The sequence below is a fragment of the Amphiprion ocellaris genome, chromosome 12, assembly GCF_022539595.1.
Source record: "Amphiprion ocellaris isolate individual 3 ecotype Okinawa chromosome 12, ASM2253959v1, whole genome shotgun sequence".
Taxonomy (NCBI): Eukaryota; Metazoa; Chordata; class Actinopteri; family Pomacentridae; genus Amphiprion; species Amphiprion ocellaris.
The window spans coordinates 27,812,866-27,836,098 of NC_072777.1; the positions used below are offsets into that span (position 1 = coordinate 27,812,866).

The window sequence follows — 23,233 nt, forward strand, 5'->3', positions numbered from 1 at the left end:
TTCCAGTTAACATAGGAGTCATTTGGAGGGTTTTGCATTAATTGCAACAGAAAATAACAAATATTGTTGTTATATTATGTGAAAATGCAACAATATTTATTTCTTCAGTTACTATGAGAGTCTGTTAATATGAGACTGAAGGGTTATGCATTATCTTTAACAAATAACAACAAATATTTTTGTTGTAATATGTGAAAATGTAAGAAAAAAGACTCTTGAGGAAAGAAAGTCCATGGATATGGGATAAAAATCCCTCCATAGAGTAGTAGTAGAAGTAGTAGTCTAGCCTTTATTTCTTATAAATTATGCACACCATCATGTAATACAATAATATAATAGCTAGAAGCAATATAAATGTCTTTTGACTTGTCAAAAAGGCTAAGTAGCTGACTTCACGTTAAGCTAACAACCTCATGCTGTATTAGCTTGCCGTAGAATTCAAGCTAGCACTAGCTGTGTGTCCTCTTTATACCCTACATAGTTCACTATGCACGTTATTCGCCATTTTGTAGTGCTGTCCGATTGTTAGCTTACAACTCTTAAACCCTACATAGTGCCCTAGCATATCCCACAATGCACCGTGAAACGTAATCGGTGATATGTACCATCATTCATTGCGCGAACGAAATGAACGCGAGCGCGAAGACTTGTCATTAAAATGTAAGTATTTTCGAGTTCAGTTTGTGTTGTTGAATTGGATTTCAGTACTGTGTGTGTGTGTTGTGCTGGCAGACAGCTAGCAATATCAGCCCGCTACCACATGTCTACGTACTTTGAACTCCTCGCTGCTGTTTTCTAAGCATCCCTTGTGGTTTAGCATTATTTCTGTCAGAAATTTACATATGAATGACAGTATAGTTGTAACTGTTGGACCAAGTCTATCAATTATTAAGTAATCTGCAATAATCGCATCATTAAAAAAATACAATCATTTCTGTAAGTGTTATCTAATATTTATGTTACAGTTAAAGCCATACCAACGTCAAAATTTCAAAATAAAGTTAGTGTACACGAGGAACAAGTTTGGATTTATCAAAATGACTCAGTAAGTAATATTATACCCAGCAGGAGCTTCTTCTTCCAGTTGGATTTTGTAGGAACAATAATTTAAACAGGTTTGAATTGATTACCTTTTAAATTTGATCACTTAATCGTCTATCTTGTGTCTACACACACACACATCTTGTAAAAATAATTTGATTTAATAATTATTCTCCTTTAAGCATTTTCATTTAAGCTTCGGTGATGGCAGCTATATTTCTGTTAGTCGCCATCATTTCTGTCTTTTCAGCAGGGATGTGTAGTTCATATTGTTTGTCCATGCACTATTCTATTATGTCTTCCATTCACAGTTTTGAAGGATCATTGTGGATGCATAAAGGAACATTTTTTATATAATGAAGCTATTCTGCAGACATCATAAAGACACCTCTTCACTTTTGAAACTTTAATTCCCTGTGAGTCACTGTATAGCTGTTCACATCAGTCTTACTTGAAAGGCAAATAGGCAAAAGTGTGATGTCGTTTATGCATATTGGAATACATTTGTAAAAGCAGATCTATTTTCACTTCAGTCCAAACTGTAATTATTAGTCAGGATTCATGTTTGTTCAAATTCAGTTTGAAATGAAATAAGGCTCTTAAATTACATGTACAGTCTCCCAAAGATATTTAGTTGCCATGACTGCAATTATTTGTTTTTGAGTCTTTTAATTTGAATGCTGTGCCTCTATTGATATAAACCCAAAATAAAGCTGAGACTTGACACTTTAATGTTGTATACATTGTTTAGCATTGAGCTCAGTGTGCTGAAGCATGCTGTCTAAATTCCTATGGTATGGACTGTTTTTATTCATACTGAATGTATCAGTGTCTTTTTTACATATATTAAGGCAGCCTGTTTGTTATTCTACTCTAGAAATCTGACAGCACAGTCAGAGCTTTACTGCACTGCAGCAGGAGAACAAAGAACAAGGCTGACATACCCAGTTCATTAAACAAATTAAACTCATTTCCATTTAATGACTCAAACACAAAGAACACTGGAAGTCGTTTATGTAACAACTCTAAATACTAACACCCAAAAACAGTGATGTTTGTGGGATGGCCGAATGTTGACGCAACACTTTGCACGACAACTAACAAAGTATCACCTGATTGTCAAACATGTGAGACATGTGCGAGACTTGGGGATGACTGAGTGTAAATTTACTCATGTGAGTGCCATCGTGAGGCTGTTTTATTTGAAGTCATGTTTTAATCAATGGGAGCAGCCAGTGGAGGACAAACATTCCCTTCACACTGCCAGTACTCTTCCATAAATTATTCTTTTTTTCCCTGTTATGTATCACATAAGTTGACTAAACATGTGTTTGACATTAAGATGCAAAGATTCTGGTTTAGAAAAGCGACAATAACTGAAATACGCGCTGAAACACATTCTTACGGGATGTGGGCTATCAAAATTCCAACAGTTTTTCGGACACTTGAAGGCAGCAGGAGGCAGTGCCCAAACAAAGTTTTCCAAGGGAAATGACGCATCAGTTGTGTGGGTTTCAGAGCCTGTTGAATTCAGTTTTTTGGTTTTCCTAAATCTTTGTGCCCTTGTTTCATTTAGCGAGCAGCTCCAGTCAGTGTTTCCATGCAGCTTAGTCAAAGAACTTAACCCTTAAACTCCTTCTGTCTGTGTAAAAGGTAATCCTTTTGACTTTTAGAATAAGATAAACGGACTAGACGCCAACTTATGAACTGGCATATGTTTTAATTAAGGCCTGTTTTTCTTACCTTTCAATTTAATGCACAATTCACTCTACCTCTATGGGAGGAGCTTTTGTAATTGGTTTCAAAAATAATGCACATTTTTCTTTACATAACTGATCTTTTTTAGTCTGTTTAACATGGATCATTCTCATACTATTCCCCATATTGTTTGGAAGTGTAGCCTAGACATAAAATAAAGCACCGACAAGGACAGACTTTCACTTTTTGACTAATTCTCATGAAAGTCTAGTTTCTACACAGACTCTCTCCCCATAAAACTGCTATAAACAGGGGTCTGAAAGCTTTACAGTTATCCAGACAGTCCAGTTTATCGACCCGAAAACTCTACAAGCCCCGACTGCACTTCTTCACAAGCACGTCAGCAGAAACAAAGAGTGTGAGCTTACCATGATTATAGTGTTGCTCTTGGCTGTCAGAGGAAAACATCGGCCAAAAGCAGTCCTGCTGCAAAAAGCCGTGAAGAGAATGAAGCCTTTCAGTGGCGCTCCTGTGAGGTAACCTGTCCCTCCTCAGAGGCAGAGCAGGACAGTGTGCACCACACCGCCTAATTAATATTTCAAATGAGAAAGCACCACTGCTAACTCTCCCAGTTGGGTGTCATTGTGAATGAAGCTTTGGAAGTTTTATTTTTTTCAATAGTAAGGAGGGAAGAGGTACAGGTGGAATCTGCCCGGGCGAGGTAACACACCCCGAGGCTTTGAGCACCTGACACAGCAGTCAGCTATGGCGGATTGTTGTGCAACTGTGTCATTGCAAAAGGACAGAACATGTAAAGACTTTTTAGCTTGACATAGATGCACTGGAGTCTACAGACTTCCCTGTAACAGAACACTCAGTCTATTTTTTTTTTTTTTTTTTTGATGGATTGATCTAATTGTGGATGATGATGTCTTTAGTAGCACTACTTTCTTCTTTCTTTCTGGGGGCCTTCTCTGCAGACCCCGCCTTTAAAACCAGTGCTAAGTGCTGATCTGACATGCTACATTTGCATACAGCAAACAGTACTGACACAGAACACACCAGTGGCATGCACCGCATTCCCAAATACATGCAAATAAATTCCTCCCCTCTGTTTGTCTCTCTCTCATGACTTATTGATGAGCCACAGAAACTGAAACCTGTCTCATTCTCCACCCTATGAAAAATTTACACCTTGGAATTCTTTCTTTTACTAATAGTAAACCCAATGGGGAACCCATAAGGTGAATATCTGGCAGGGTTTTCACCCCTGTGGCGCCAGCTCAGGAATGTGACTTCTGACTGTCAGATTTTATGCGTTTTCAAGTTAACAGGTAGCTTGAGCTACATTGGTCGGCTCACTTATGTTTGAAAACAATGTATGAAAATGATGGCACTTATCGCACTTTACAACACAATGAGGGGAATTCCAGTTGTACGGGTTTTTAGCTAATTGAAAAGGTATCATTACAGCAGCATTTTAAGAGCACTTAAATAAAATGTACCTCTCAGTGTCTCTCCCTTCCACTGATTGACCTGGATTGTAAGGATTACCTCAAGAGCTTGTTATACACTGACAATGCAAATCCTTGAGGGATGAGTCACACATTCTGCCACTGAGAAATCAGACCAACTGTAGAAAGTATGGTAAAAACAAGGCAGACACTTTTTCAGGCATTGGTTCATCCAAGGATGAGTTTCACAGTGAATTGTTTTGAGTCCAGCTCTGCTACAGTTACAGACATGCTCACCCGGCAGCTGCTCACTACAGGTTGCCTGTTTTGGTTGCTGTAAGCGAGCAGCTTCACTGCAGGAAGGCAGCTGCTTTGTTGCTATCCAGGGGACAGAAAGAGTTAGTCACTCTTTATAGCCAACCCAGATTTTCCTTGACTGGGAGGAGATCTGAGGTTTCTTGAGGTCAGATACACAATGTTCAGTTAGAAAGTTCTAATTAGATTACATTTTTGTTATTATGCTCATGTGAACGGCTCTTTATGCAGTTTTTAAACAGTTTTTGTGGTTCAGAAACATTTTGTGATGTATGCACAGGTTTGCTTTTTATAGCCACCCAACTTAGAATTGTTATTTATGGTGGCTACCCTTTATTATAAATATGACAAAAGACTCTGGCAACATGAAATGTGATCATTGATAGCTTTCATAGAAATGAGCTATGATGCATGGGACATAGTTTATATGTCTGTTTTTATTATTGTTTTGTCATCTATTTGTATCATCTAATTGCTTTTTATTTTATTGTTCATTTTGTTCTCTTTTACCCTTTATTTACTTATTTCTGTATTTACTCTTACTACTAGTGCAATCATTTTTAGCCTTGGGTTTATGGTTTTACCCTCTATTTTTCTTTTATTCCACTTGTTCTTTCCCTTACTTGGATGTGGCATTTTATTCTCCGGTCTTTTGTGTTGTACTACTATATTTTGAGAATCTCAGTGTTCTTTCTGAGTATCCTTCTTTTCTTTTTTTTCCCCTTACAAAGGTGACAGTATATACAGTATATACATTTAACCTTGAGATTCAAAGATGCACAATAGGCTATCTTAAATGATTTTTTTTGGGTACAAAAGAATGACATAAATGGCCTAAATGTCCCTCACTGTTTGCAAAACAAGACAGAGATGAAGTGAGTCTGGATCTTGTTTGTAAGGCTTAGTTTTTTTATTATAGCAGAGTCAGTACTCATGTTGGTTGGTATGTTTTTAGCCAATAATCAATAGTTGGTTCTTAAACAGCTTCTCATTTTTGAATGATGTTAATTAAATTTGCCTGACTCATATACTTGGCATTTGAGGGCACAATGAACAGTTAATTCATAATCAAAGCTCACTGATATTTAATACAGTCAGACCATTAAAACTACAGAGGAGGCATTCATCATCGGGACATTTCTTCTTCAGTCGCTTGAAAAGTTGCCTTGTAGATATTGTGCAACGTTGTCCCTTTTCACATGGTGATATTACGGATGCCATAAAACATGTTGTGCGTCTTGTTCTCCTGCGTGCAAATATATAATTAGCATTTCACTGGCATTTCTTCTTGACACCCACCAAATCCCAAAGAATTATCTGAGTCAACAAAATACCAGCATTTGCTCTCCTTCCCGCCTCACCCGTCCCCTCATAGTCACCCTTCCATCGCTGCTCATTTGTTTGTGCAGTCATCGCAACCCACCAACTGTCAGCCACAATGCCTAGACAGCCCGCCTTAGAAGGAAAAGCCAACGCTAGACTGCTGCGTGGAGTTGTTATGACTCCACTGCCCCACTCACTGGTTGCAGACGTTCACTGCATCCACGGAGGCCGCCCTCAGGAGTCGAGATTATTCCAAGCTAAACAGCCGAGGCATGAGGAGTCGAATTAAAGTCATGTCTGCATGTAAGTCAAATTAGCTGGAAGGAGCGGGTGAGAATGCACTGTATCCCAAAAAGAATGAGACACAATAAGATTTGCATTAACATTTTCCATTTAAAATTCCCTACCAGCCTCTTTGTGTTTGTGATTTCACACCGGACACAATTTGGCTGTAAACACCCCCTGAGTCAGAAGATAAATAAGAAGGCGATTCACTGCTGCTCTCTCTCTCTCTCTCCCCCTCGCTGCCAAGTCACTTAATCTTACATCACCACAGCAACCACCGCCAATGATGTGTAAATGATTTTAGTTTGAAGTTCTGCCATTCACAGATGGGGAAAGGACAGCAATTAATGTATTCCTTCTGTAGTCCATGTCGCCTCTGAAGTCACACACGTCTGTCAGGTTGTTTGATTGGCAGAAATTCTGTTTCATCACGATGAACCTTTGGCATGTTTGCATTATATAACTTCAAACATTAACCTGCTTTAATACCTACGCAGCTCTTGACGTTCTGAACTTTGCTGCCTTTTTTAAAGAGCACCCTGGGCGCGCTCGAAACTCTACCAAGCAGTTCTTTTATTCTTTTCTTTAAAAATCTTCACTGGTAGGACTGAACGACACTTCAGAGTATCACTCAGCTGCTCTGGTAAAGTGGCAGTTTAATGATTAACATTGAATCCACTTTTCCCAGCTCAGTAACAAAGACATGATTGCAGGGATGTTACGCTGTACATTTTGCACTGAGGAAAATTGGGAAAAATTAAATGTACATAGATTTTTCATTGCTGTGTTACGTTTCTCATTAATTTCTAGCACTGGTACCTGTGACAGGTGTCATGGCGGTTTTATAAACAGAAAACAATTATTGCTGTTTATCTAAGAATGTGGTAGAGTAATTAAAGAAGGTGTTTTTTTTCTAGTGAGTTTAGTGCAGGAAAAAAAATGTAATGGAGTCAATTGTTGTGGGTAACAAAACACATTTACTCAGTCTGGTCCAGACTGTCTGCATATCAATGAACATAAGAAATGCCAGCAGAGGTCAGAGGCCTTCATTTTTACATTTATTCTCCCCCGAACATCCCAAAACAGAATTAATAGGCTGTTTGTAAAAATCCAAAAGAGTCATTTGGCAGAGTCAGTGTTGCGTTAAAGTTGATTGACTCTCATTCATTCCCAGCACATCCTTCAATCAGACAAATATATGTTGCTCATCCATCTACTGATAACTGACAATTCTAACTAGCAATGTTCCTTTGCATAATCATCAACTGATGTTGCTCGAAACAATTTTAATTTGTTGTGACTGGGGAGGATTGTTCTGCGTGAATAAAGACAGGCAGCAGGGCAGCAATTGTGTTTTTATTCTCTTCTGTCAAATCTCCCCAAACACTGAGGATATTACAAACAAGGAGCCTGTATCTATTGATGGGTTTTTTTGGTACTTGTTGCCATGGCAGCAATCTGTAAACAACAACACTTTGTCATTTGATGTCGTATGCAAGTTCAGGCTTTACTTTTAGCTCAGTTTTGATCTCCACCATCTCCTGAGGCAATTACTGTCTCCTGAGTTGCAAAATGCTCCACTGTGGTCTTAAGCTAGATGCTAATTTTAGCTGTGTGATCCTTGCAGGAAACATATAGTGTGATTTTCAGTTGGTTCATGAGGAATGTAAAACTCTAAAACTGTTAAACTGGGGGCCATAAAATGTAAAAAAAATAAATAAATAAATAAAAAAAGACTCAAAAGACACTAAAACGCTCTATTTAGTTGAATGGAGCTGCCAATATGGTAAAGTTGTCACTGCCCATGTAGTCATTTGTTTCGCTAAAGTGCAGGTTTTAATTCTAGTTTACTACCTCCAGGAACTGTAAATCTAACTGTGATCTCATTAGATATCATTATAACAACAATGTGTTAAGAAATGCTACACCACACCAATGTTTGGTTGATTTCAAAAACCATTTTGGCTTTATTTGGGTAATCAACATTCAGCATCTGTAAATTTAACAGGACTACAAAAGTATCATACGATATCGTCACTTCATGTCTCAGGTTTCCTACCCTTAAAGAGCAACGATATGTTTGATTTTGTGCTACTAATTACACAATTAACGTACACTTCACCGTTTCTAAGAGAAAGCATATCATTTTAGAAAAAAAAAAAAGCATTTCATTCAATGCTTGGTACCTCGCTGGTGGACCAACTGGCAGAGATGACGTCCAGAGTTCCACGAAAACAACAGGACGGCAATAACGGTAGAATAAACTGAACATGGCATCTCTCCCTGGCAACCCCACTGCTTTTTCATTTTTCTCTGCTCACATGGGGAATGATCTAGTTCAGAACGGCACAACCTCATCCAATTGAGGAGCCCAGTACTCAAAATAACATATTGTTACTGAGGCCTTTACATACACAGGAGGGGCTCTCATCTTTAAACTCTGAGTTGCACTGAATATGGGATTGTGGCCTTTGCTTTGTACCTTCTTGCTTGTTGAGCTGACCGTATGCTTGTTAAAAATACAATTAAAAAGGTGTGTAGCAGATGAGTCTATTTCCCACGGTCTGGTCACAGCTGGCCCTCTGAATGGAAAGCAAATGATTGTACAATACCACTTCATCCAAGCCTTTTTGCAGGAATGTCCTTAGTGGACGTCACAGTGAGAATCACGAGACTGGCGCTCCAGGATGACCGACGGCTCGTACAGCAGATCATCCTCTCCAAGCGTGGAGTTGTGATCCAGGCTCACAAAGTTTGGGATGTTGAAGTGAGGCAGGAAGGCACACTCTCTGTCTATCTTACCCTCTCCTATTAACCCATTGAGATGCTGGGGTCCTCCAGCTTCCTCAATGTCCTCCTCCATCTCGTCCACTCCTGATGAGCTGATGCCTCTGGGCCGGTCGCCGTTCCCCTGCTGAGCTCGGGCTCCATTGTGCTTTCCAGCTCGCTTGTCTTCAGTTTTTTGCTTCGCCTGACCCTGATCGTCCTCATTGATGAAGAAATTAAAATATGAGCGAGATCCCGCCAGCAGCGGACGAGAGAAGGCCTTGTCGTTTTCATCCTGATGACCGTCGATGTCTACCAGACAGCTCCCCGGTCGATGGTGCTTTTCAGCAGAGTCCTGGTTTCTGTTGAGGAAACAAAGAAAACGGTCCGGAGTGAGATCTGGCAGTCGGAAAAGGCTTTGAAAATTTTGAGAGGCTTTTATTTGTCATTTTTGCACATAATGTCGCTGCAGCTCAATACATGAAATGACTGAAGATTTCTTTTCCCCGCTTTTTATGTCTGTGATCTCAGCAGCCTTTTATGGCAAAACAAAGGGGCCGAGGGAGGGCGACATATATACACCCAGCCAATAATCTCTCTATTCCAGGCTTAACCTTGGCTTCACTTCTGACCTTAGGTGATTTCCCACCAGGTTTCTCTGCCAGTCTGCACTGGAAATGGAAGTCAGCCTTCACCAGTGTGCAGCTGCAGCTCCCAATTCATCTTTTCACAGAAACAGAATGCCCATGCAGCCCTAATTACAATGTTTGACAACTTCATTGGCTGTCAGAATACCAAAAGCATCCCTGAACCTCATTACAGCCCTGTTTCTCTCTTTGCTGTCCATTTGAGTCCATCCTCAGACAGCTCTCACATGAGAGGAGTTAAATTTCCTTGAAGCTCTGGATGAAAGAGAGGAAACACTGGCTGCAGCCTGCTGATGGTGTAAATCCATTTATACTCACTCTTGATGGGGAGCTCCTGTCTTTGTGAGCAGCGTGAGGACGAAGAACATGAAAATGACAAACACTGCGAGTCCGACCCAGAAGCCGATGACGATGGAGTCTGGAAGGTCAGAGGGGGAAAGACTCTCATTAGTACATCAGTTTAAGCGATTAATCTCATCACTCTGCTCTTCCCAGCCTCCTCAGGAGACCTCACTCTGAGGGCAAAATCCTCCATTAGTCACTTACACTAAGCATTTACATTGTTTTTGAGGAACTGGATTCGTTTGGTTTGGCAATCCAGTCTCATTAAGTGTCTTAATCATTAAAATACCAACTATGGGGCTGCATGGAATCCTGCTCCTGGATTTATTGGAAACCAGGAAACGAATGTCACCTGTCAGCTGGAGCAATAAAGATAATGCAAGGAGTGAGGAGATAATGCAGCATGATTTTTGAAAAAGTGCACTGGATGGCTCGTACGCACGCACATAAACTGCACAAAGTGGAAAGACAGTGAAAGAAAAATGAGGAAAAATGCTCAAAGTAATGGAGTCATTCTTACATCTGTGCGCTTTGAGTCCCTCAAAAGAAACAGGTTCCTCGTCGTCGTAGTATTCATACTGCCACACGTAGTCACTGCGACGCGCGCTGGCTTGGCTCCGGTTGTGGGAATCGGACATTTCAAATCGATTTAAACGCACCTTAACAACACAAGACAGCCGAGATCAATCCAAGAAGGACGCCACATAAACAGCACGTCACTGTATCCACAAAGTAAGTTTGCATAAACGCCCCCCTCTCCAGTCTCCAGGAAACCTCGCTGAGAAACACAATTCACCGCCTGTAAAATGCAAACAGGGGGAATCCTCGAACTTCGATGTTGTTTCTCGTCCTATAATTTCATAACAAAAGCGCCCCCAAAGTGTGGTGAAGAGCTGAGGATGGGAATCTGTCGCTGCTTCAGCGTTACGCAGGAACACTGTCCATCCTCATGTCAGGGAAGCAGCAGCCTTTTTGGTGAGCTCCTCAGTGCGCATCACCCCTTATCCAACTGCCTCTGCACTGGTGGCTCACTCACTCCCGGGGATGGAGAGATTACACACTGCACTGATGCTGGCTGGCTCCACTCCACTGTGAGGTGTTTCAAATGCAGGCTGCTGGATATGCAGCTCGAGATGCCTTCACAATATAGGAATTTATTAAGAAATTTGAGGTAGCATATGAGAAAATGTGGAGGATGTGTTTTGGGTATGTGGCATGCACCCTGTATCTTACAAAACTATATTGTGAATGCATATTTTACATGTTTACTCACAATACAATCAAAAATGTGTGAGAAAAATACATATTTTGGTGAACTTGGATAAACGTTTCCAGGTTTTACTCAAGCACAAACCAGTGAGACTTGTTGATTATTCTGTTTGAAAGGAGTACGACACATTATAAAGTGGGAACTGCAAAACTTTTCCTGAACCAAACCACCAAGTCACAGCTAAATAATAACTCTATAAACTATGCACGTTCTACAGTAATGCAACACAGTGTTTATTTCAGTAGACAAAAGCTGGAGTTTATGGAGCTACTCATTAGTGGTCAGTGTGTGAACCCACCAACCTCAGGAACCCATCATTACCATGATTCCAACAGCGATTTGTGGAGCCAATTGTTTCGCTATCAGTTTAGTCCTAATTTGTTCTGTTATTCATCATTTGGTAATTACTCAAGAGCATATAATTTTCAAGTGTTAATGAGTCTGATTCAAAGTCTTCTTCAACCCACTGATGATGACTTCAAAGTTGAGTTCAGTGGAAAAGTTTCAGGAAAATTCTGAAGTGAAGCATAATCATAATTCATCATCCACCAAGTCCCCCGATGATAAAGTGCTTATTTAAATGGCCTGACCTCATGCAATTTTTTAATAGAGTGTGGGTTTTTTGTGAAAGGATGTAAACAAAGCAAGCATGACTAATGATTTTAAAATTACTTGTGCCAAGGATAATTTAAAAATGTGGGGACGCTTCTGCTGGAGGCAGGAAATGGTTTTTAAAAACTCTTAAACAGCACATCATTACATGCCCTTTTTTCATCCTTTTGATCATGAGCAACAGGCTTCATTAGGAGTCGTGCATTACTTTAATTCGTGAAGTACCTCTTCAGCAAAGGGACTTTATCTACTTCACTTCTACATTCGCGCAATGAAATTAACTGGCCACGTCATGGAAATTCTAGTTTAGCAATTTGCTGCAACATGAACACCACTGAATCTATAACTGCCACTCAGTATTGGATGTAAATCACGACATATCATTCTTTAGGGATACTGCACTGGGAAGATGGTTCCTTGGCAGCTAGAAAAAGTCTATTTCTACAAGTAACAGCATATTCCATTAGAGTATAAACTTTGCACAAGGCAAATTAATTGAAATGCTGGAGGCGGCTTTACTTATTGCATTCAGACTCAAAATGATGATGCCATCTGGTGACACTTGTGAAGATGTGTGTTGTCTAAAAATACCTGTTGAGTTAACACCTTAATTCTTTCTTTTGACTGAATTACTCACAGTTTTGAATCGTATGGGGTACACACACACCCTAGTATAATTACCACAGGTGTTACATTTTGTCTCCAGAATGCACCATCAACTCTGTCTATTCTATGTGCTGTTCTGCTAATGAGGAGACTTGCACAAATCAACTTACAGAAATAATAGTGACACTTTCTGTAAATCTGTAATAAGGTGTTGAGGTGAATTCTACGCTACAGCTGCTATTCTCTTTGAGACCCAGAGCTTCACAATAGAAACAAAAATCTGCCACACGATGGATCACAATTATCACCCAGTAATCATATAAAACACCAAATATCATGACTAGATGGCACATTTACTCAGTTTATTTACTGCGTTCATTTTACTAAAAGCGTGAATGTGCGCTAAAGCTACACCAAAGCTTGCATTTTGTCAGCATTTTGTCTCATATTCATCTGCAGATCAATAATGCATTTTTCAACAAAAAGCTTTCACACAGGGTTTGCTTTGGTCTGCTATCCTCTGGGCAGTTGCTTTGTTCTTCCTCTGCCACAGTGGTCATGGTAAGATGTTACACTGCTGTTATCACACAGAAAGTTAGAAGGGTTTTTGATCAAAAGAAGTGCGGCTGCTGACACTGAAACGGTTCAAGTACTTGTCAATGAGGAGTGATAGCTCATTACATCACCAACACAGCTAATATGTGCCAAATGCAATCCTGAATTGTGCAGCTTCTCTCCTCTGGGACCCTTCTGTATTTATCATCTGCAATGGAGGAGATAGTGTTGGATATGGAAGCAAGAAATCTTGATTTCACATCCAATTTTGTAGATTTGGTTTTATCATATGCAAAAATGTCCACAACAAGACTTTTATTGTATAGATTATGTATTATTATTTGTATGTAAACAGATTTTGTCTTAACAGAACCTAATTAGTAAGTTACTTTAGGTCTTTGTAATACCAGACTTGAGATGGGAAAATACTAAAACATCCTGATCAACATTCTAAATGTGTAGCATCACCACACCTGCAGTACTGTGTGTATCTGCAGCAGCAGTGGTGAATCCTTTCACTAATCCACTATAACATCTCATCTGATATCTTATGGCTCCAACAGCTTGTCCAGTCAGTTCCACTGAACTATTCACCTGACTTTCCTGAAGATAATACAATGATGAGCTGGTGGATGACGTTGACAAAGTCGATTTATTCACGGACTTTCACTATTATTATATTGAAACAGAAGCTCAAATGTCAAGTTCAAGTGATTTAATTTTGCAGTTTTGTTTAGTTTATTAGTTTCATGCTCTCAGTACAAAGGTACATTTTTAACAGAGCAACAGCAAACCTCAAAAATCTATTTATCTGAAAATATTGCATTATGATTTAGACAGTGGCATAATAACTGGTTTGGCTTCCCACAGCTGTAATTAAATAACAACTTAGGACATCAATATGTGGCCACAGATGATTCTTTTAGAGGAACTTTTTTTACTCTGTTCTCCCCTTTTGTAGGATACACTTTTGCACAAGCAGGTAAAGGTTGTTAATATGAACTACATGCACACAAAACTAACACTGCGAACATATTTAAAATGTAAAGTCAGCTGATTAATGTAAGTTATAATCAGTAATGATAATCAGTTTTATGTTGTTTAAATTGGTTAAAATAATCATATCAACAACTTCAAATTGACGGCTGGTCATCCACTTGCCTGCAGTGCTGGATTTAGATAACAGAGGACAAATGGCGCCCAGATCACCTGGTAATTCACTATAAAAATAGCCATGTGTTTGCAGGAAAATGCCCTGACTCGGCAGCTCACATACCTAAACGCTGTGGTAGATGGGAAGGTTAACATTAGCCCTTTGCCATTAGCTGACTAACATCAGGTTATTAGCACGAATGTGTGAAAACAGCAGTTAATCAGCTTAAACCTGCAGTAACTGGCCAGGTGCGTAAACATGGACACACCATTATCATATCTTCACCTTTATATGATAAGCTGCTTCGCAAACAATTACCTATTTACACACCCAGCAGTTCTAACAACCACATTAGCATTCATTTAAACGCATGTCGAACTCAAGCCACAATCTTTTAGGGTTAGTGGGTAAAATATAATGAATTCTATGACCATTTAGACCACTTAACCATGTTTTCATAGATGTTTAATGTGCATTTTTATAAATATATAACTCATCATTTGAACCGCCTGTTACAGCTTGTTTTATAAGCCCTATGTACATCATTTCATCTGTTTATGAGACATTGCAAGGCCACAATGTTCAGATCACAACAGAATGAGTACTGGATGTGGTTTTCATGTAAGCATTACATGTAGTTCTTGACGTAAGGACAGAACCACATGGTTGTGGGTGGGCCTATGACACATGTTGGACAGGATAAAGAATGGTATTTAAGTGAATGCACTTCATGGCCTCAGTTATTTGCTTTAAAGGTCAGCTTGGTTTGTTTCTGCTCTCTGCTTAGTGAGCAATAATCTCTGACACTGCACATTTTCTGCTTCTCAATTGTTTTACGATACCTTAGAAAATTTCAGCGGATATGCTAGCAAGGAAATTCTTCATGACTATTTCTACCAAACATACTGTCACTTCAGTATGCAAATGTAATGCAAGTGGAAGAATTTCAATGCAAGTACTGTGGTCAATACAATTATGCCAATTTCATCTTCAGTGACAATACAATGGAGGCAAAGGCACTTGAAATGAAGGAAACTGCTGGTAAGAACTGTTGCTTTTGTGTTTTCTGTTACCTGGTTGCATGCTTTTGAAACATCTGATTGCAAAATAATGTTATATATCGCTGTAAATGCTGCAAAAATTCTATCATCTTTTTTTAGAGCTCACCTAAGCTAAGGTCTCCCACCCACCAGCCTGTCTACTTCATCCATAACACAGGGCCAGAGCCGTCTAAGCAAATAGCGAACTACTGCAAGGTCACAGTGGTAGGTATTTGCAACCTCATTATAAACTTTGCTTGTAAATAACAAATGATATATATGGTTGGTTAGGTTCTCAATGATCTATTGCATAATAATGCTCCATAAATTATTGCTGTAGCCTGGAACTTGAATGCCCACATCATTTGTCATCTAGGAAATCATTTCAAACACCTTTAGTTTGATGTTTCTGGTCATGTCAAGTTGCCCAAAAATATCCATCTTCACCAAGCTCATTCCACATGTAAGCATACTTGGTTGTTTCATGACTTTGTTTCATTACATGCTATGTGATGGACCCACTCTTTATCCCCAGTGCTAAGAGGAATGGATAGAATTTATTCATCCAGTACATGCTGCGTTATTATATTTGTTCAGTATAATTTATAATGGTGCTTGTCTTGAAATTACACCATTGGTATTAAATTTGCATACTGATATGACAGTGTGACAGCCAGCCAAGACTGGCATATCAGTATCAAGCAGCTCCTGGCTTTGGAAAGAGGTTTGTGTTGATGGAGCATCAGTGGAATAGCATCTGAGAGCAGTGGCTGACCACTGTAGAATCTCAATATACGACTGAAACAGAACTGGCTCTCCATCTGAAACTTTTTTTTTCTTGGTGCTGTTGTGCAGGTATTGTAGACCCGCCAATCCAGCCAGTCCAGGAATTAGCTCTCTGCAGGTTTATCACTCCAGTAGATTCCTATCACATTGTGTGCAAATGTTCATTTGATAGATTGTTGTTTTAGAATTGTGTCTAAACAGTATTGCCTCTCTCTTGTAAAGTTATTTTTTTGCCACAGTTGTACTTTTTTCAAGTTTTTGTTACATGAAGCATATTTTTTTCCACTTCATATTAGGGACAATTTTCTAGCCAACCATGAAAAGTACTGTGGTGGAAAAATTGCTTTTCACTTTCAACATGCTTTTTTATTATTATTATTGGGTGACTGGCTGCATATTAAAATCAATCTTTGTGAATGTAACCTCAGTGAGCTTCAACTCTCTTCATTTTTACAGCCTGGAGCAAGTTAGTTATTGAAACTCTTTAAATGCTGCACTTTTATTCATCTAAGGTCAATACCGGCTAGTTGTGGAGATAATTTAATTTTATTTTCAGTTCAAAGTCTGTGTTAAAACTCATGTGATATTCATCCTCTATCTTCTGCATATGATGTTCAGTATAATGTGTCCTTTTCTGTAGAGTATAAAGTGATGTAAGGTGAGATGTGCACCTTCCTCCTAAGAGGCTGCAGACCTCTGATGCATGTAAATGACCCTGACCAGTGGGTGCTGCCATCTCTGACTCACCACTGCAGGTGCTGTTGGTAGGAGGTGTGTTTTGATTCGGATTTGTCTCTACTGATCATCACACATACCTGTTCTGTACAAAGGCTGAACACTGTGAAGAAGCAAAGAGAGAAACGGTTTTTCAAAATGTGGACAGACTTTATGAGGCTAATTTCTACATTTCATTTTCCAATTCACATTCATTCATTATTACACTGTGTGCGCCCAGTGCTGCTGTGAGCTTACACGTTTCCCACCGTTGCTGCTAATTTGCCTTCATTTCATTTACCCATTATGCCTAACTGCTTATGCTTTAAAGTTACTCCCACCCACCACTCTGGCTGCTCTTTCCATTTGTGAACTGAGGACAGAAACATTGAAGACTCCTAAATGCATATAAAATATTCATCGGTTCTGCGTCCGCATTGCTGTGACGTGCACTGCATATTACTACGATGTTGCCCTGATGAATGCATATCTTTTGTTCACCAGCAGTGTGGTCATGTCCTCTCTAGATCAGGCTCAGTAGTTGTGCACTTTTTCTTTAGCTCCTATAACACACTTTCCTTTACTTTGCTTTTGTCCTTCTACCAAAGAAAAACATTCATTTATTGCACCAAACTGCATTTCCCTTACGTGTCTGATGTAGTTATCTGTTTCAAACTCTGCAGAGCAGCTCTTTGGTTTCTCCCTGAACAGTATGATCCAGATATACTGCTGCTGGGCTACTGAAAACACACAATATACATGCACTCCAGTCTCACTTTCAAACTCACACTTTTCATTCGGCCTTCTTTCAAACTGCAAAATCCACCTTAAAGATTCTCTCTTTCTCCTTTGTCATCTAAATTGACCCACACAAGTGCTCTATTTCAGTGCATCAGCTCTGATGGATGAGCCTTCCAATTCTGTTTTTGTCAGCATAAATCAAAAAAAAACTGGCTGTATATTGTGCAGCCACACAAGTTAATCCCAGTGCAGAGCTGAAGGAAAAGGCAGGACGTTGTCATCTTGACCCCTGGTCAGGGGATTTCTGCCTTTTCTTTCTTTGTGTTTGAGGGTCAGGGACTGAAATGAAGATGATGGAATGAGAACAGAAAGTACAGAATGAAGCCAACAAAATCAATAGAAATCAATAAATTAATGAAAGATGGGAAAAACAGTGAGAAATATTATTCTGTTTTGATTATTAAAACATCAGCTCCATATTGTAAATCCATATTCCTCTAACAATAAACAGAGCAGCCTCTGCAATTTTATTGCCTTGCTGCATCCCCTTAGCCTCTGATGCACTCACTGATTGTTTTTATTTGTTATTCCAGAATTAAATTAATTGTATTTTTTCTGTTTTTCTTATATTTTTCTCTGAATCCCATCTGGTTCTACTTGCAGTACATTTGTACCCGCCAGATGGTTTCCAAGGGAACACTCTGGACTTCAATTAAACTGGGATCTGGATCAATCTGACCTTCTGCATAGCCATTCTCAGAAGATAACTCAGAGCTCACAGAAACCCTCACAAATACACATAAACATGTGATCTGATGCTCAGGAGAGCATTATGACATCAGATAATGTCAAGTACAGATCTTGAGGCAACCATGCATCATTATTTTTACTGTGAGATTATTGAACTGCAGCTGCAGGAGGTTGAGGATTTGAATACCAAGCAGGTTTGATTAAAGTGCCACTGGACACCTGATAAATAGACACTACATGATGTTTCCGTCAGGTTGGCTGTTGTTAACAGCTTCTAAGCCCTGTGCCCTGGTGGTCTTTGATCTTTGTTGCAGGAGCAGTTTTCTTCAGAATACAGTTACGAAACAGAACCTTTTCAAAAGCATGAACGTAAATCATAATGTTCTTTGGCCACTTTACCTCACAGGGCCTCGAGCTTTAATTTTAGCCTCTTTATGGTGAAGCACCTCTTTGTTCCTAAAGAAAATGAGTTCAGCTCCATGTGCAAGCTGGAAGCAGGAAGTTGCCATCAGCCTGGACATCTCCTCTTCGGTAAATGAACCATTAGTAACCTCTGCTTCGCTTATGGTGCCGTGTGGAGGAATCTTGTCTTGGTTTAACCAGGATTAACAAGGAAAACATTCTTCCAATAGCAAGCAGGGCAAAGGTCAACGTTACTGTGTCCTGGAATACATTCAACCAATCGTGTGTGACTAGAATATGTACTGTTTTATATGCCAAGCACATAGTATGGGTTTACTGCGTCTAAATTTAGACATCACATACACATTTTAAGTATCTGCAGCGTTGTTACAGAAAAGCCCCTTGGTAAGTTATTTATGTGTTTTATTCAGTGTGTCATTTGCATGGACAAATAATGAACTAATGCTACCACAGAATTTTTACTCTCAGCTAATTTTCATTGCAGTTCTTCCATGGGCCTTCGAAAATTTAAAGCACTGTCGTTACGTACTGCATATACTGTACATAACCTGGACAACATTAACGTCTGTGAAAAAAATGTGCCAATCCATCTATTAGTTCACTAAATTAAATGAAAGTTTTGACCTACCTGTAGCACTAGGGGACCAACAATGTCAGTATCCTCAGGGGATCCTGAAAATCTGTTGGAAATTTCATGGCAATCCATCCAAAAACCGCAAACATAAATATCATCGTGGCTCTAGTGGAATAGTCAGGGATCACCCAGTCATTTGGAAAACATTAATGTCTTGTCTGGAAGAAGTTTAAAGATGATAACTCATCTGAAAATTGCAAAGATATAAGTATAAGGACACTGATTAATGTTTGATGATTTTTGTTTTATGTAATAGAAATATCTGTTTGGCTGGCAATCAGATATTTCTATTGGTTAGTTATTTAATTAATTAATTTTGAAGTTTAATTAAATTGAATTAAACTTCAAAAGTACTGACAATTGTTGCTTTGACTTTACAGGTTTGTATTTCTTCTTTGTTAGATTTTAATATGATTCCTTGTTCTAATACAAATCAAAGCACAGCCCTGAGCCGGCACAGCCTTGAGACAGAGTTATTCATGTGGAGAACAGTGTACACTTAGATTTGAAGTGAATCTTCTGAGTTTCTTCAAATAAATACAAAACCATATATCCTGATGTATTGATATTAATAAAATATTGAATATAGCTGCTTTATGGGCTTTACTAATTCTAGGTTTTCTTTTAGAGCCATATTGTAGATGCATTTTCTCCTTTCCAATTGAATAAAATTGAAAAAATAAGCAAATCTGCCATTGGAGTGTGGCATTAGAGTCAGAGTACACTGATTTGACAGCTTCTTAACTCAAACACAAAACAGTTTAAAAACAGCAGCCCAGCACACATACACTCATGCAAACACTCTCACACGAAATGACTCAAAATCACTCAGAAAGGAAGACGAACTGTGAAGATGTAACATGATTAGAGGATTAGTGATACTTATACTTGACTTAACTAAAACACGACCTCTATCATTTGTAAAGATGATGTAATGTGCAGTCATGCTGATAAGCTAAAATTATAAAGAGTTTCTGAATGAATTCCTGGAAAATTGTGTTGTTTGGGTTGACTGTTGCCATGGAGAAGGATTTCTTTTGGAAAGAAGTATCTAGAGTCATTGTGAAAGAGAAGTGTAAATGACTTGGGCAGAAAAGAGGCTGCATGACCTACGAATAATAAGCCAGAGAGTAATAGATGGGGTTATTTCAGGGAATCTAAAAAAGGAGGTCTTGGTAAATAGCAAATGATGAGCTTTTAGTCAACAGGTTCAGGATTTTTGGTTAGTTTCAGCAGAAGAAAAAGCCTGATTGCCTAAAATATTAAATACATCTCTTCCATGTTGAAACGCAGCTATTCCTCTATACAATCAGCTTGTATGCGTTTCCTTATCTCCATCTCATCCTTTGTTACTTATTTAGGCTTAATGGGTTGAGCCAATAAGAGATAATGGCTTTATCTTGGATTATCTGCGCTCTCTGTGACGAGTGTGTGATATTTAGCCTGTTTGGTGTGTGGTGGTGGGATGTGTTTTTCAGGGATTTTCTTTTTTCCATTCTGAGCTGGCAGGGACCTCACATCTACTGTTCCTGCTGCTTTTGTGTTATTGTTTAATTCACCCTTTTGACATACTTTACACTATTCTGTCAGGATGCACTGCATGTGTTTTGAAGACCTGCCACTGCATACATACAAGGAGTTTCTTTGTCATGAACAGTACTAAAGCTAAAACACCACAAACCCATAAAAGACTCTGAATGTGCTGACCTAGTTTTACTGCATTGCTGGTGAAAGGTTTTTTTTGTAACTATCGCTTTAATCTGCTTATTTTGTCAACTCAAAAGATCACATTCATGCCTGTGTAATTTGAACAGCGAGTATGTAATGTGTGCATATATTTATTATATTTTATAGCTTTGCAAAAGAGTACAGGGCACCAAAAAAAAAACAACAAAAAAAAAACAAACAAACAAACAAACAAAAAACACATAAAGAGCCAGCAGCAGAGCATAGTGTGTCCAATTAGCTCCAGATCTGAAAAAGAGGCAGGGAGAGAGGCTAAAAGAGAAAGGGAGAGAGAGGAGGCAGTCTTTGTGGACCTTATTAGTGCCAGGCTCTCACTGCTTGTTCCCTGGAGAGGCGTTGTGATGTCAGTGGAGCTAGTGGGCAACGAAATTTAATGCTGGTCATGCATGGTTCACCTTAAAAGCCTCACAGCAGACCTGCTACCTTTTAACAGGTGATACTGCAGCCATTAGCTCTGAATGATTGAAGTCAAAGGAAAACACCCGGTAGTGCCTGAACTCCACTCTCAGTGTGCTACTTGCATTGCATTTTTGTGTAGATATGCATCAAATATTACATTGCTGCCATGATTTCAGCGCAGCGTGTAGCCCCATACTTCCATCTGCTGGTGCACTGGGGGGAAAACACTTCACTTATCCAGGCGTTTATGGAAGCATGAGAGGGATTAATTAAATCAGCTGCTTACAGAATGGATTTATTGCAATGGCAAATGAATGGAGCTCCTGCAGAAGTTGCGTTACTCCATTACGTTTTCCATATGTGATGTGATGCATTCAGGCTCTGCATCTGCCGAGGTGTAACTATTAGCGCGCATCCTGCTGTTGTGTACACAAAACGGCTGACGCGTGGCGAACTCCCTACACACACACGCACGCACGCACGCACACACACACGAGCCTCCCTCCATCTTCCACTGAGCAGGCTTTGACAGTATGGCACGTGTTTGTTCACACCTCAAACACAAATGGCAACACGGACAGACAGCGATAAAGAAAGGTTAAGGGGATCAAGAGTTCAATTTTTATTTTCTGTGTTTTTTTTTTGTTGTTTAACAAAACTTAAGCAGAGTAAATCAGCCGGTGTTCAATTTTACATTCAAATCTGCACTAAATTGCGCATTGCCAGATGGGCCTTTTAAACAAATACGCTGCTTTTCCTGACTCAAATTTGTCATTACGCACGAGACATTACGCGTAATGGCAGTTTTATATCTTATAGATGCTACATCTGGGAAATATCATGCTTGTTCTGAAGTGTTTTCAACAGATCCAAATTCTCAGTGACAGTACTTTATTCTACATTCAGAAATTAAGAAAGAAAGCAGCCATATGGTCTGAGTTTGCTGCAGTGTGACTTCGCACCTTAACACCATGGCGCATGGAAACACTTGGGGACGCGTCAAAGCGCAATTTGGCACGGGGCTGCCAGGGCCTTGATAAATAGGAGCTTCCTGCCTTCAGCCTCACATCCTCACAGGACTACACTCAGAGCTGATCAAAGCGCAAGGAGCCATGGAAGCCTACTCTACCAACAGTGGATTAACGCCCGTTTTATCTGGAGCCAGTTCTACGCAGCAATCCAATATGTGGAGACCGTGGAGTGGGAATCAGGGCGAAACTGCGCCATGTGTGGTGGGTTTAATTACTTAAATTGTTTACACTTGAACAATGCTATTGCTTAATGGACAGAAAGCCTAACTATATAGTTTTGTTTTAACTTTCAGACTAACTCTACGCATGGAAACCTCTCAACTGCAAGCATCCCCAAACCTCCTCAAGTCGTACATCCCGTGAAGTAAGTGGAGTTTTGCGATTTAAATCACCTTTATTCCTTATGTCGGCTATTTCTAATAAAGTATATCGTCATTCACTATCTTTTTTATTTTATTATTATTTTTTTTTTTTTTTGCTATTTGAAGGTTGTTCTGGCCGAAATCCAGATGTTTCGATTATCTGTACCAGGACGCAGAAATGCTGCTCCGCAACTATCCGGTCCAAGCGACCATCTGCCCCTATGGAGACTCCAGCAGTGATGAAGAAAGCATTGATGAAGAAGAAGAAGAGGCGGAGAAGGAGCTGAACTAAATGTCACCCTCTGAAGCCTTTGAAGACAATTTGCTGAATAGTGTGCTAATATATACATTTCTCTTAATTTATTCCTGTAAATATATGTAAATAGATCCTTTTCCATTTCTACATCGAACAAGAATGTAAATGCCTAAGTTATTTCTTTAACATTTCTACCTCTTTTGTGTTCGGTTAAGCATTGAAATAAAATGCATTAAGTGAATGCAGTTGTCTGGGGATCATTTGCTTATATAATCAGGTTTTTT

General features: G+C 39.3%; 3 protein-coding genes across 3 annotated transcripts in view; 1 reads left to right on the forward strand and 2 right to left on the reverse strand.

Moving 5' to 3' along the window:
• The window catches only part of LOC111566434 (beta/gamma crystallin domain-containing protein 1-like), a 31,073-nt gene extending 27,687 nt beyond the window's left edge, over positions 1-3,386 (reverse strand). Inside the window, exon 1 of the mRNA XM_055015765.1 lies at positions 3,168-3,386. Coding sequence (XP_054871740.1) covers positions 3,168-3,170 — 3 coding nt within the window. The 5' untranslated portion in view covers positions 3,171-3,386. The remainder of the gene's footprint in view (positions 1-3,167) is intronic.
• Positions 3,387-7,992: 4,606 nt separating this feature from the next.
• Positions 7,993-10,915, reverse strand: LOC111566450 (melanocortin-2 receptor accessory protein 2A). The gene is made up of 3 exons (XM_023267038.3): positions 10,392-10,915; positions 9,848-9,947; positions 7,993-9,244 (listed from the first exon to the last, which is right to left on the reverse strand). The coding sequence occupies exons 1-3, from the start codon at positions 10,507-10,509 to the stop codon at positions 8,761-8,763; spliced, it is 702 nt and encodes a 233-aa protein (XP_023122806.2). The 5' UTR covers positions 10,510-10,915; the 3' UTR covers positions 7,993-8,760.
• Positions 10,916-22,195: 11,280 nt separating this feature from the next.
• On the forward strand, positions 22,196-23,113 carry LOC129350268 (protein ripply2-like). Its single transcript, XM_055016264.1, has 3 exons — positions 22,196-22,532; positions 22,625-22,695; positions 22,820-23,113. Exons 1-3 carry the CDS (start codon positions 22,413-22,415, stop codon positions 22,983-22,985), a joined length of 357 nt encoding a protein of 118 aa, XP_054872239.1. The 5' UTR covers positions 22,196-22,412; the 3' UTR covers positions 22,986-23,113.
• Positions 23,114-23,233: the final 120 nt, after the last annotated feature.